At 46.7% G+C, this 14526-nt stretch overlaps 2 protein-coding genes across 26 annotated transcripts in view; one reads left to right on the plus strand and one right to left on the minus strand.

Moving 5' to 3' along the window:
- The window catches only part of LOC118502616 (prolyl 4-hydroxylase subunit alpha-1-like), an 87144-nt gene that overhangs the window by 56319 nt on the left and 16299 nt on the right, over window positions 1-14526 (minus strand). The window lies entirely within an intron of this gene.
- LOC118502505 (disintegrin and metalloproteinase domain-containing protein unc-71) overlaps window positions 1-14526 on the plus strand; it is a 100212-nt gene that overhangs the window by 41063 nt on the left and 44623 nt on the right. For 19 of the 24 annotated variants that reach the window (XM_036034792.1, XM_036034748.1, XM_036034785.1 and 16 more), the window contains exons 3-4: window positions 13732-13782; window positions 14247-14395. In XM_036034792.1, coding sequence (XP_035890685.1) covers window positions 13732-13782; window positions 14247-14395 — 200 coding nt within the window. Of the gene's footprint in view, window positions 1-10992; window positions 12584-13731; window positions 13783-14246; window positions 14396-14526 lie in introns of all 24 variants that reach the window. The other 5 variants (XM_036034835.1, XM_036034825.1, XM_036034854.1 and 2 more) reach the window with 3 other exon arrangements.

Raw genomic sequence — 14526 nt, forward strand, 5'->3', positions numbered from 1 at the left:
TTTTAGTTAAAGGTACAATTTAACCAAAAAAACAAAACATAGCAGCAGAATAAGGTATCCAATGTTGCATCTAATTTCGCATTCTGTTTATCAATGTTTAACCAGCATTACCAGGATCAAATGAAAATTTGAAATGAGGGTCAGCAATTTGTAGCGCAATATGGCGATTCTATTTCACAGGGACTCGGACACTCCCGTCATGCATGAAACGCGCCTAAATGTAGGCAAACGCGTGTGTGGCACAATCGCTTTGATAGCAACAGTATATAGTAAACTGGTCGACCACTAATAGCATTCCACTATTCACACTTCATACACACACACACACGCACACACAGGCACGCTAAACCACAACCTAATCACCCATTAGGACACGTTTGGCGAAACGCTCTGTTTTCGGTGTTGAAAGAAATGTTCTGCCTCATCACTTAAAATCACCATTGGCCGAGATTTGTCGCTGTCCCCAATTAAAGGACCAACATACTACTGTGCGCGCGCCCCATTTTTGTTGCACAAATAAAAGGGAGTTGATTTCGATTCTACCAGGGAACCTCGGCATAAATGGAACACACACACACTCACCCATATAACATTCCAAAATGCTCGAGAGCATTCTGACCTTTGTCTGTTTCAAGGTCGGCGCAAGACCCCAGTATTCGTACTACCATACAGCTACCTCTGCACGGGCACTAAGCACAGGACATCCTCAATATCTGAGGCTAGTGTTGCTGTAATTTAACTTCAAGGAACTGTTTATTTTCGAATTCTAACATGAAGCCCATAAGCAACATCTATCTGGAGCAGGCAGCTCGTATTGCACACTGCACACTAAAATAGTTGTTTCAGGATGAGTTATTACCTTGCAAAACCCCTGTTGTTTTGTTTTTTTTTTTTTTTTTTTTGTGAACGGTGTACTGCTCTGTCTGCTCCAGATTTAGCGTGGAGTGGTTTTTTGGTAGACATTGTTTGGGAGACAACTCTTCGGACGAATTGCAACGGGCTGACCTTGGCCGAGCGTTTTCTTGCCCCGGTTTGATGTGGGGTGCTAGACCTAGACCTTAGGCATGAGTGGTTGCTGTGAGACGAGATAACTCATTAGTCAACCCAACAAGTTCCGAGCATCGATGAAACTCGGCTATTCCGTTTCTTCTCCTCCCCATCCAAGACACCGTTTGGTTGCTCTAGTTTTGGCAGCACTGTATTACTGCCGCGTGCTTGGCTGTAGGACAGCAGATGGGCGCCGTGTAGTGTGGCGTACGTTACAAATGCACCAAGGAAAAAAACACACGCTTGTCCCTTTTTGTGTCCGACATCGAGATCGTCGTGCAGGGAGGTCCGGTTCTGGGCGTCGTTGTCGATGCAGTGCGTTTGGATGACATTTACCAATATACCAGACGCTGACTACTGTCCAACAAGCGTACTCCTGTGTACTGGATGGTAGTACCCCTTGCTGAGCAATTGCCATTTTGATGCGCATTTTTTTTCGACTTCGCTTTGCTGTTTCGAAGAACTAACAGCGTACAGTGTCGTGATGGGATATCATGTAGAGATAGTTGCGTATTTTTGTGCTATTATTGCTTGCCCGCTGCCGTAACAGCGCATGTAGACAAGGTTCGCCCGAAGTAATGAAACCGTAGGAGTAAACCCCACTGTGGTACGCTAACAACACTTCCGATCCCTCATTCCGGGCTGGCATTCGAGTGAGGTAAAAATCTAGAACAGTACGAAAGGCGGTCGACTGTACTTGGCCCAAGAGCGTTACACATCCGCAACATTGTGCTCCTCACCGCACCGCATGCCGTAGGTGTCGGAGGGGGGCCGGGATTTGAAGCGGCAGCGCAGAAATGTAGTGATGAGCCACAGTTAGAAACAGGGTACGCTTTCGTGTTTGTGATAAATGTATACTTTTCAAAGAATTATTGCTTTTTAAGACACGCCTACGCAGAAGTGCACTTTCGTCAGCATACACCGAGACCGATTCTGCTTGCCAACTGCTGGTTGGCAATGTTGGATGGTTGGCTGACTGGTGGGTCCAACATCTACACATCTGCTCACTGACTCTTCTCGATGGTGACAGTGAGGTGCGGGGCCGCACCCACACCGCGTCTGTTTCGTGCGGCGAGAGAGAAGTAAAAAGTACATCTCACACACACACACACGCAGGCACGCATCGACTTTGACAGGCTTTCTCGGAGTGGCTGCCTGCTCGGAATTGAACTCGGTGTGGGGTTGTGTGAGTTGATTAAGATATTAACTTAACCCACATATGAAGCGACAGCGAAGATAATGAAACGTAAAGCTGTGTGTCTGGAAGCAATTAAAATGTGACAGTTTTTTGACAGGCGTTACAAAGCTGTCATTAGTCGTTAGTCGTTGCTCCCATACGCCACACCCGAAGCTGGCGATTATTTGGAAAATGGGCAATAGAATTGCTGGAACTCCGGACTCGGGACTGCCGATGGAGCATTCCCAGGCATGGATGCAAGCAGTCAACCGGAGTTTATTTATCAAGTGATATTCGTGACCACCGTCGTACCGACCCACGTACACAAAACACATTGCATCATCCTGGCAGGTCCTCCGATAAGAAATCCGACGCGTAGTAGTGCGTGGTGGGAATTCAACTTCTTTTTAACACGTGGATCGATACGATAAAGAAAGGAACTAGAGCATCACCGAAGTGGTTTACACTTTTGTCGAAGGGAGGAAAAGAAAATCGAGGGCGAACGCTCTGTGCTGGAACACAGCAAAACGCACACGTCGACTACACAATCAGCACACAAACACACAATAGGGTAGAGTAGTTGTGGGTACTGTTCCTACTACTGCAGCGAAACCAATCCCAACCAACCGCAGCAGCAGCAGCAGCACAAGACCCATATAGATTCAAATCGCTGGTCGTACCAATAAGTAGGGCTTTTTTCTAATAGTAGCGCAAACCACGCAAGATTTCTCAACCGATGTTACGAGGAATCGCCCACTTTTTTCTGTTGCCTGTCGAATGCGATTTCTCGTCCAGCTTATATAGTTGATGGTAGGCGTCTCTGCTCGACTCGAAGAAGAGCTGGTTTGGGAAGGTTGCTATAGGTACGTGTACTACGCCAGTGGGCAAAGGAGAGGCGACCAGAAGTAGAAGCAGGCAAAACAAAAATCGTCGAAGTCACGTGAAAGAGTTCTGCGCTTTTGTTCACTCGCCGGGTTTTACCTCAGTGCCTTGATTTCCATACAAATTTTCTTACCGTATAAAACACGCACACACACACAGGCACAGTCACCAGATAGGTATAGAGATACTAAAGGTATCCTAAAGGTACCAGAAGGTTTACCATCCGCTCGTCACTGGTCGATTGCCGATCGAGACAAAGCTGCACTCAGAATGTGTGTGTGTTTGTGCAGAAAAGAAGAAGGTGCTGTAAACCACTTACAATCGTTTGCAATCTCTGTCTGGTACGGCAAGAGGACGGACCTCCCGTGTTCCCCACCGTTATCTTGCGGTTAAGGAGCGTCCCCGGTTGAATCAGGCATTGAAAATTGTGACAAGATACAAATGAGATTATTATGCTTTGCGGATTGCCTACATTCGGAATGGAAACAGTCGCTCTGAGGCCCGAGCTTCTATAGGCAGGCCAGGCACGAGATCTCCAGAGCAAGCACATACAACAACAACAAAAATGCGAACAAGCGCGCCTAAAGGTATGCAAAATAATGTTCATATTTAATCTACTTTTGAGGTCCCTTTGTGTGAGTGTTGCCTTTTTACACAACAAAAGCGCACGCATACAGAGTGGGCAATTAGGACGCGCACTGTATTTGCTTTCTGCCGTGCAAAGCACAGCAAGGATCGTTGAGCAAACACACACATACACACGTATGCTCATAAAAGCATTATACTTTTATTTTAATTTCCGACAATTACCCCTAACTAAACGATCGACCAAACCTACACACACTCACATATACCCGCAAACGGGCTTCTTCACGCCCTCCATTAACACACGGTCAAAGTTATCTCTCGACCGACGAAAACAAAAAAAAAACATTTGCAGGAACAGCAGCAGCAGCTTCAGCAGCATACAACTTCTGTTTTATGTATTGTTTACTCGTTTAGTGAAGTGTCCGTTTTTTGTTGTTGTTGCTGTTGTTGCATCAAAAGTTTACTAATTTTCTTCCGGTTCGGTTTTCTGACAGATCCTTTCGGTTAAAACGCTGTTGGCTGGTGCTACTACTGCATCCGCTGCACAGTGTTGCCAGGCCCGTGTTGATAATTACGTTAGAATTGTGTACCCGCGTGGACTTCACGGTCAGCTCCCGGAACCATGCATGTGTGTCAGGGGTTTCGGGCCCTGACATTGTCCGACTTTTTTTTCGTTGTTTAATTGAACCTGATTGCGATGATGAGAAGAGACCTTGGTGCGGTAAATAAATTTAATAAGCATTCATTTACGATGTTAAGTCATTTGTCGAAGGACACAGCCCATCCAGGCGGGCATCCTTCTCAAGGCAAATCTAAACGAAACAACCGCGCTGTTGCTGCCGCCCGGAGTTTGGTTGTCGAGTTAATTAAAATGAATCCCATTTCGGGGTACCCAGAAACCAGATCCGAGCCTGGTGCGCTTTAATCACAGCAAACCGGAAGGACAATCACAAAACATCACTGGCAACAACAACCAAAAAAAAAATCCTGAGGACAACGAAAGAATGAAAAACAAAATGGACGAATAACGGCCATTTTTTGGTGTGGTACATTTTGGTCGTGATGTTATGTGTGTGGGTGTGTGTGTGGGAGAGGGGGCGGCATTTTTTGATAAATATTATCGATGCAAAATGTGTTCGAAACTTTTGCCGTAAGCGAAGAGCGAACAAGATGGCCGGATGATGCCGATGATGGTACGGTGTTTAAGACCTTTCAAATTTTCTTCGGTCTGTTTGGTTGACTGCGGAAGGGAATGAAAGACAGGAGGAGAACGACGGAGGAGATCCACCATCCCAAAAACACAGCGAGAAAGCAATTTGCGTGGATCCCCTCCACAAAAAGGGAACGAAACAAAAATTGGAGGCCTTAAGTTTCTAATTGGACTACGACAACTTTGGGTGTTTTGTTTTACCCGATCCTTGGGGGAACGGGAATGCAGGAAAGTTGGCGGAGAAGCGTCCGGAGGTATATGGTAAGCAGTGTGGGTTGCGGGCTGGGGTTTATTCGTATTCTACAGCGAGTGCCTAGAAATTAAGCCTTTCTCCATTGCCTGCCCGTCTTTGCCACCGCCGTGAAGCGTTTAGTCCACGTTAGGTTAGGTTCGCCTTGGTCGGGTCCTGGGTTTTAAATATTTACCGACCGAAATATCTCTCTTCGCCTTCAGTTTCGGTGCAAAACCGTGACGGGTACCTTTACGGGCTTTTGTTTCGAAGGAACAAAACAACCGAACAACCACCAACATCACCCCCTTTGTCGCTTGCAAAATGGCTGGTGTCCCCGTTCATGGTGGAGCTGGTGAGCTGGGCGATTGGGTGTTAGAAGCCAGATAGACGAAAGGTACGGCCGGAGTGAGGGGTAAAAAAGGACAATAAATGAAATTAACGCATCCCATGTCACACTTGCGCTGTTGAGCCAATTATGGTTTTGGTTCGAAATTTGTCCAGAGGCCCAGAGTAAGCAGCAGAACAAAACCAAAGTAGCAGCAGCAACAGTAGAGGCAATGCCAGCAAAAAAGGTGACTGAAACAATACAAGGCAGAGGAGAACAAAAAAATTGAATAAAAGTATGGAGAAAATTGGGGATCAAAAAATATTGAACGAGAGCCCGAGCAGGCCGCAAAAATTTAAAGTCCTCTGTAAGTTGGGATGCCACACAAAACAAAGGGGATAGCAAAAACAAAAAAACAAAACTTTGAAGGAAGCTTATGGCCAAGGTAAACCCGACAAAAAGTACTCGATATGGTTTTAGAAGCTGCTTTTGGATACACTTTTTTTCTTGTGCCTCTGCATTATTGGTATAATAATTCGTTTTATGCTCGTTGGAAATCCTATGAGAATCATCTTGCTGCTTAGATACTAAGATGTAGAAATGACTTCATGGATTAAAGATAATTTGAACTGCAAGTATTATTATTAATTCAACTTTCAGGAGATTCCTCTGAGTCTCGATGTCTCAGTGATATAAAAAAGACAACTTCATGTCCTTAGTGGCTCGATCAGAAGCTTCTAGTATTCGGTGTATTAACTATGAATTCTCGCTTCACAGTACCTAAAAGTGCAATGAATACTCTAGCGCTATTGTGAGAAAGTAGGTCCTTATTTGAAAGCTGCTACTCTCATCTTTCCTCCCACACCTCAACCGTACGCCTTGCTTCCAGTGGTTTGAAGTGTACGTCAAGAAGAATTCTTGAAGGTACCACCCGGAGGACCTTTACTTTTGCACCAACGATTTTTGACTATCACTTTTCATCCGAATCGCGTCTAGCTGCACACAACAGCTTCACCAACCCCCCTTCTCCCCTTGCTATGCAACAGCATTTTAGTCACACCCAACGGTTGGTGGCTGGTGTCACTCCTGTGTAAACGCGCACGTAAAAAAAAAACAACACCTCCGGTATACAAAATGCTGATCGACCGTCAGACCGTAGGCTTAATCAGTGGTGGTTATTGTGTTGAAGAAATGGATGGAATCGAGGGAGGTGAGAGTCCACCGCAGTTATCGAAACCTTCTTCGGCAGGCCTCGATCCAACGGTGCCGGTTTTCTTGATTTCTTGCAGTGATTTTAGAAAATGGAGAACTTGCACCAAAATCCAGCCAACCTAAAACACTAGGAGCGAAAGGATGGCGAGAGAGCTAGAGATAGAGAAAGGGGTATATGAGAGGTGGAGTATGTACAGAAAAAAGATGCATACTCCCCCTTATAAATATAAAGAACTACAGGGAAAAAAGACGGTACACAAACTCAGTCACATAGATTTACAGAGGTGTATTGTTTGTCACCGCTTGAGCTAAAAATATTTCATGGATATAGTCAATTGCTACCACACTGAGCTACTCTTGAGCCTGGGGATTTGTGTCTATGTATGTGTGTGTGTGTGTGTGTGTGTGGCTGGGTGTACCTTTTGGAGACCCAGCAGCTGGTTCACTATTTTGTGTGCTACTCTCTGTGTGCTCTCTCTCTGTCCCTTCACTTCAACTGTAATTCCCACGCCTAACGTAGAAGGGTATTCGCCTACCCTGTGCATAGGGATCTAAACATGGGGAACGCATGTGTGTATGTGTACCGGGGGCAGGAATAGGTGCTTTTGTATTCTTTTGTGAGGCGAGGGGAGTGCCCAATTGTGATAATGTGTCGCAGTAGTTGCTGTTGTGGCAGTAGGCCCGACTAGGCTTTTCGTAGTCATAATGACAGGACTTTTTTTGTTGCTCCACTCTTCTTCTGCTCTGTATGAGCGCTCTTTGCCCTCGTTCTTCCCTCTCTCTCTCCCCCTTTTTCTTTGCCTGTGCGATGTACATGTTTTGCTAGTGCGATATGGCCTCCTTCCCTATTTGCACCTGAAAAGCAGTGCGGCGTAAACGCGCACACACACACTCACACAAAGCCAAACACCCTCCTGGGCGGTCTTGACACGATAGTAGCTCTTCTTCGTGCAGTGTGTTTTTTCTTCTTCTCCTATTACCCTACTCCTCCTCCTTAGCTTTCACCAACAAACGCCATTTCGCTACACGGCACAAACCTATTGTGTATGGCGGGTGGGGGGTGGGGGGGGGCAGGGTGTTATGAGTATTTATAGAAGCCTTCAGTGACTTCCTGTCTTTTCATCGAACAGACCATAGCCCGAAAGCACGCACCCAAACACACATTTTACCTGTCGCTGCGCGTCCCGGGGATCTATCGGAGGTTTGGGATTGAGCAAGAGACAGAACCGACGCATCCGCAGTTACCGACTCACATCCAACATCGTATGGTAGTAGGTACCCTGTACCCTAGCGAGATGCCTTGGTCTCAATTACGGATGAACCTTCGTAACTCTTTTTCCCCTCATTTTTTTGTGGTGGCACCGAACCTGATACTTCGACACGGAACGCCTTGGCCCGTGCGTGTCTAACGCATTTCGCACAGGTCTTTCCATCCAGCACGACGCCCTCTACGTGATGGTCGTTGCCGTGCAAAATACTAACCTGAGCTGCATAAATATCGTGGGAAACTCCTATTAAACGCCTGTTGAGGCAGTGTTGTTCGGGGCTGGAAATGTGAGAATGTTTGCACTCCTGCCAGGAGCACCGGGAGCACCTCGGCACCCTTACGGTTCAACCAAAAGCCCAACATCAGCACAGTTTGACGTGCACAATCGTTCCCGAAAAACAGCGTTCACAGCGTATGTGTGCTGTTTGGTGAGAGGGGTGACCTATCCTTTCTCATGCAAATGTCGTCCACTGATCGATATCAACAGCGCACCCTTGCCATTCCCAGCAAACGCTTGTCTGTACGCAAACAGAATTGCTCAACTTTTTAATTGCTACAATAAAACATGAATGAGCGTCGCACTGCTTCGGAAAAAGGGAATCCTGCGTTGCTGTAGAGCTCGCACGGGACCCACAAAAACGGGATCCACACACATGTACCACATACGCATGAAGAAATCTTCAAAATCCGGAAAACGTTAAGTTTCGTTTTAATATTTGCAGACGGCAAACAAAGCCCGAAACCGAAACCTTCGCTCGTCGGTGCGGCACTGCGGGAGTAAAAGCGATGAGATCAGAATTTTTCCGTCCCGCCATTGCCCCTTCCATTTAGGTGGTGGCGATCCGCCACAAGTCCCCAACCCAAACCCGTATCAGTTAGCTAGGATTAGCTTAGCTTTGTGTGAGCGAGCAGAAAACGGAGGGCCCATAATACAGACTGTCTGCAAAGTCGCAGAGCCAGAGAAGGGATCAAGAATCAATTAGTGAGCCACTTTAAGTGGCACTAGATGGTTTTTGCATACTACTGCTGCTGCCGTCCTTGCCAGGCTTTCACTACCTTCCGCATTGGGTTTTGTTCACTCGTGTGTCAGTTACAGCGCCAATCATATGCCATTAAAAATGGACGACCTACATTCGACGGATGATTTGACATTGGTTGTTCCGTCGCTTCCGGCCGATGACAGGATGATGCCTTATGGAGGGATTGGTGTGGAACGAGGAGGGGGCAGAGGGTGATGGGAGGAAAGTGGGGCAACAGGATGTGCATTGATCCGGTAATAAAAGCGAGAACCACATCCGTTTGAATCGCCACCCACCCAGATTTTGCATCTACCGGAAGAGCGCGAGGTCTAGGTATACTACGTCATTAAGGACACATCGGGACATTGTACGCGGAAGCAGTACGTCTCCGATGGTGGTGGTGGTGGTGGTTGTTGTTGTTGTTATTGCTTGCGGTTGTTGGTGGAGGTACACATCCCTTACACATGCGAGCAAAGTTTACAATATCCTCCGTGCCCCGGGGATACCTTGCTTAAGCCGTATAAGTCGATGTGAATTAATGTAGCTGTCAGTAGGTGCAAACAATTTAGCTATCGCCGAGCGAACTCCTCGTCCCGACGCTCATCCACACCGAGACAGCTAGCTAAGTTAACGGTACGGTCTGGTGGTACTGTGCGAGAAACTGGGAAGGCTGTTATAGGAGCGTAGGTTGTCGCCTACGAGCGCCATCACTGAGTCACCCAATTACGTTCGTAAAATGGCTTCCCGTCATGAGCGTGGCACTACCCTCATCCTCATCATGATCATTATTCACCGACTACCCATACAAACACACACACACCGCTCATTGACCAGGGTCTATAGAGTCGTTCGAGGTCGTCACTATTCTTTCATATTACTATTCGAACGAACGGGCAGTTATCGCCTGTATGTGTATGTGTGTTGCCAAGGCAACGTGGAACCCCAAGCCCGATAAAAAGGTGAACGTACATTAACACACATTACAAACTTACATACATACTTACAAATGTAAACGAAATAGTGATTGGCATTGGGGAGTAGTATCCGGAGACAGCGGAGATCCGTCACATGCGGCTAGCGCTGCAGAATAAAATCCCAGAATTTCCACACGCGGTAAGCATAACGATGAATTTTGCTGATGGCGACAAATAAAGCCACAAACATACACACACACACTCACACAGAGAAAGAAAGAAACGCTCCAAGCTCCACGAGGACGCCCAAAGTAGGACATGGACATGCATAGTGTTGGGGAGTTGTTGTTTTTTTTTGCTGTTGCTGTGGTTCAGCTGTAACTAAGCTGTTACTACTGAAGCCCGCCAGGCAGTGGTGTGGTCTGGCTGTACAGCCGTCAACATGCAACCGTATATTTCACTCGGTTGATTTATACCGACAGAAACATAATCGGACAGAAGGGCGCGCGCGCGCGAGCCCGTTCTCGGATAGTTTGCAAACTTCTTTTTTTGCCACCCTGGTGAGAGTAGGACACGAAACTAAGCAACAAAAACCTGGATCTCATATTCCAGTCATGGGCCGCGAGCGTGCACAGACATTCGGCGGTGTGTCGTTCTGCCCACCGTGTCCTACTAATCCGCAACCGGCGGCAATACCGGTTCGGCGAAGGGACGTACTGGCGCAAAACTAGCGAGGAGACAGCGAGAAATCACTGCATCACGATGTCATTGGACTGTAAAGTTGAACGAGATACAATCGAGATAATTGGTGATTGTCTGGATACGTCGAAACTAGCACATGAACGGGCAGCTAGCTTGAATGATTTTTGTCCTTTCGCCTATACCTGCCTGTCCCGCGACCGGCTCGCCGTAATGTACTCTACTTTCCTTAATGATTTCGTAAAACTTTGACGTCGGTTAAGCATCGGATCCTTCGCTGCACCGTTGCGGAGTGGCAAACAAGTACCGACTGCAATTAATTGTACAATATGAGCACAATAGTGCGCTATAACGCACCATCTATCGCAGTAGGTCTAACCTGTGCCCTCTCTTCTTTTCTGTCTCTTTTTTCTCCCACAGGTAAGCCCGGTTCAGTGTAATAATGGTCAACAGTCGTCAGCGAGTTAAGTGCAGCAAAGCGAAGTGTTGGTACGGTGCGGTACTGCGGTGGCGAACTGACTGTTCTAAATCCGAGAACCAACGGTAACTCGGCGCCTTCTTCTACCACGCGCGGAACACTGCAGTTCCGCCATTTTTTTGTTTTGGTTGTCGGTCCGGAACGCCGGTACCACCCTGTACCGGAAGGGTCTTCTTCTTCAACGAGTGACTCAGTGCGTAATAGTGATTTGAGTAGCGAGCATAAGAAATGACAGCTTAAGGAAGATCGAACAGCAGCAAGAAGAGAACAAAAACAAGCAAAACCCCCATCTTTACTTTCTCCTAAACCTATCTTCAAAGTGCCGTGCCTGCTGCTGCATCACGCTGTTTTATAGCGCACGCACAGCCCGAAGCTGTGTTCATTCGGTTGCGACAATACCACGACGGGCAGGGTTTTTTTTTGTTTTTGTTGCTAGAAGCCTCATCATTCATCTAATCAGCATAAACGCTTACAAAAGCGGACAGATTCTAACGAACCTATCCTATATATCCTTTACGGTATCAAGCAGCGGTAGTCCGTGGCAGTAGTATCTTTCTCGATAAACCAGGTTTCATCCTCTCTCTCGTATGTATCTCTCTGTACATGTGTGTGCGTGTGAGTGTATCGGTGTGCGGGCACATTAGTCTTACCAATCTCTGTCTCGCAAAAGGGTGCACGTTGGAGCCTGGTACGTGTATATTACGTGTGTGTTAACGTCTAGTTGGATGAGGCAACCGTACGAAGTTGTGATCCAATCTTTCCGAACTGCTACTGCTAATAGTAATGTAATGTAATTGTGTACATAGAAGGAGAGATAGAGAGCAGAATAGAGAGAGAGAGAGTGAGAGAGAGAGAGAGAGGGACATAAATTCGTAACAAGTCTTTCGATATCGCCATACATGAACAGTGCGTGAAAGATCCGCATACGCTTTCTTCTTCGTGCATGTGTGAAGGCGAAGAAGCTGTAACACGGATGAGTTTTTGTTACGCTCAACTCTCAAAGATTCAGAACTTGTTGTACACTGCTGTTTTAGCGTTCCTAAACCGGGCTGCTCTAGTAGATGGTAGATGGGCATCATCTACAGCACCATCCACTAGCTCCATCGCTTGAACGGAATAAACCACGAAACTGTCTATCACGTGTCCCAGGGATGCAACAGCACCCAAGGAGCTAGACAATTGGCGTGTTCGACGCGGATTAGTATATTCGTCTGACAGTTCCAACTCGTCCATACTCTCACGAGCGTTGCGATGATACGATGCTCCTTGCAAGACACTAGCAGCACCAGGCAGTAGTAGAACCGTTCCCACCCCGTAAGTGTGCGCGTGCACGGGACGGGGCGTGTGTGTGTGTGTGAGAGAGAGAGTGGGGGTGGAAGGTGGGGGAGACAACAGGCTCGAATGGCATCGTTCAAACTCGCAACAAGCTCGCAGCACGTTCGTACGACACAGCTTTAGTAGTCATGAAACTAATGAGCCCGCTGAGGGCGCTGCTACTGGCCCTCGTAATGACGCTCGCCGAATCTGCTGGAGGTAGGTTGGTGGATGTGGTAGTTGTAAATTAATTTCTAACAGCACAATTGAGCGTGTCCGGAATCGCTGCGTGAAAAACTTTTTGCTACGCTCGATTTAAAACGATCGGTTGGGGCGCTATTCCCCCGGACCGGAAGGTGTGGTGACGTACATAACTAAGAAGATTACGAACAACAACAACAACATAAGGAAAAAAACAAAATGGACGATCTAAAATATAGTCCCGGTTCATGGAACTAAGCTTAAACTGCGGCAAGAATGGTGCAAAAAAAAGCAGGTAAAAAAGAATGCTGAGAACGCAACAAGCAACGCCACCACAACCACAAACTGACAGCGAAGCACGAATGACGGGAGAAAATGCCACAGCCCAGGGTATGGTGGTCACTGGTTGCAGATAGATTAAAAATAGATTGTACCACCTGTAGAAAAGTGGAGAATAACGTGAGAGTGTAACAACGACAAAAAAAAACATGAAGCAGTGACAGCAACACTGGGAGCCCGAAAACTGTGAACAAAAAAAAAGGATATTCGCCCATAATGACGGCGCCCCCCAGTGAACCAAGGCAAAGCGAAACGTCGCAGTCCGGTGCAAGTCACGCTGCTTTCATTAATGGTTTGTTTTAGAATTCCTACGCTTTACCCGTGATTAAAGTAGTGCGGCAAAGCGTTTGGATTCTGAAACGAAACATTAGTAATCACATCAGTAATCACCTGCTGCCGTTTCGTCCCCACCGCAAAAAACCTACCGTGCGCCATGACAGTTTTGTGGATTGATATAGAATGCAGAAAAACCACGAAGAAAGCATAAGGGTAGCTTTCGATTTGATGCAATTTGCGATCATTTAATTTAGAGCACAAATGACGTATCCTTACCCTTTCTGGGGTAAATCCGCTTCCAGAGTAGTCACCGTAAAGGCGTTGTGCTAATAAAATATAATAAATATTTTTTAGGAAAAAGCACTTTTATTAAAGTATAATAAAAATAAAATAAAATGGCATCGGAGGAAACGGATCGCATTCATGTTTACACAAGTTCTTACACAAGTTTACACACGTTACAGCTGTTTCCAGCACATCCGTAATCAGTGCACAATCTAATCAATGTCCCGTGTTTCTCTCTCTCGTGCCATATGCTGAACTCTTTCCAGAAGCCGACTACACATTAGATGATTCATTCTGGAATGAAGAAAGCCCAGTAGGTAAGTTTGCGACTCGAGCCTCATAAAGCCTCCATTACCGTATGAATGACACATACACAAACAGCGGACACAGCAACGACAAAGTTTGACATCTCGCCACATCTTGTCATTGTCATTGCGGTTCTCGTTTCGTTTGTTTTATTAGTTATGTGTGCGTGTGTATGTGGGTATTTAAGTGAGAGTGTCCTAGTCGCTTCCCTACCAGCACTTCTTGATCTTGATGACAAGAAGTTTCACTACCGTGTTGAAGTGAAAAGTTTCCTCATCCCAACAACCATGAACTCACTCCCTCCCCTCTTACCTTGCTTAATCCGCATATTCATGAGATCGCATTCTCGCGAAAGGCACAACTTTCCCTGGTCATCTGTCATGAACACAAACATCCGCACAACACCTTCAAGAAGGATAGCGTCCATCCAAGTCACTAACCTCGGCGCCGTTTCGCGCCCTGCTTACCGTTACAGGTGAAGTGGAGCGTCTGCTGAAGGAGCACCAGCAAAACCAGGAGCTCGTGGATAAGATCGGTAGCAGTTACTACCAGATCATCTATCCCGTACAGTTGCGCCATCATGAGAAGATGGGCATCTCGACGCGTGAAGTTAACCAGCCAAAGGTACGCTATCGCTTCCGCGAACCGGCGGATACGAACCGGACACGTACACGTAAATCTTATTATTATGAAGCTAATTATGCTGTGTATGGTGGTGGTGAAGAAGAGACGGGTGGTGGAACGGTATGTGTTCC

The sequence above is a fragment of the Anopheles stephensi genome, chromosome X (genome assembly GCF_013141755.1).
Source record: "Anopheles stephensi strain Indian chromosome X, UCI_ANSTEP_V1.0, whole genome shotgun sequence".
NCBI lineage: Eukaryota > Metazoa > Arthropoda > Insecta > Diptera > Culicidae > Anopheles > Anopheles stephensi.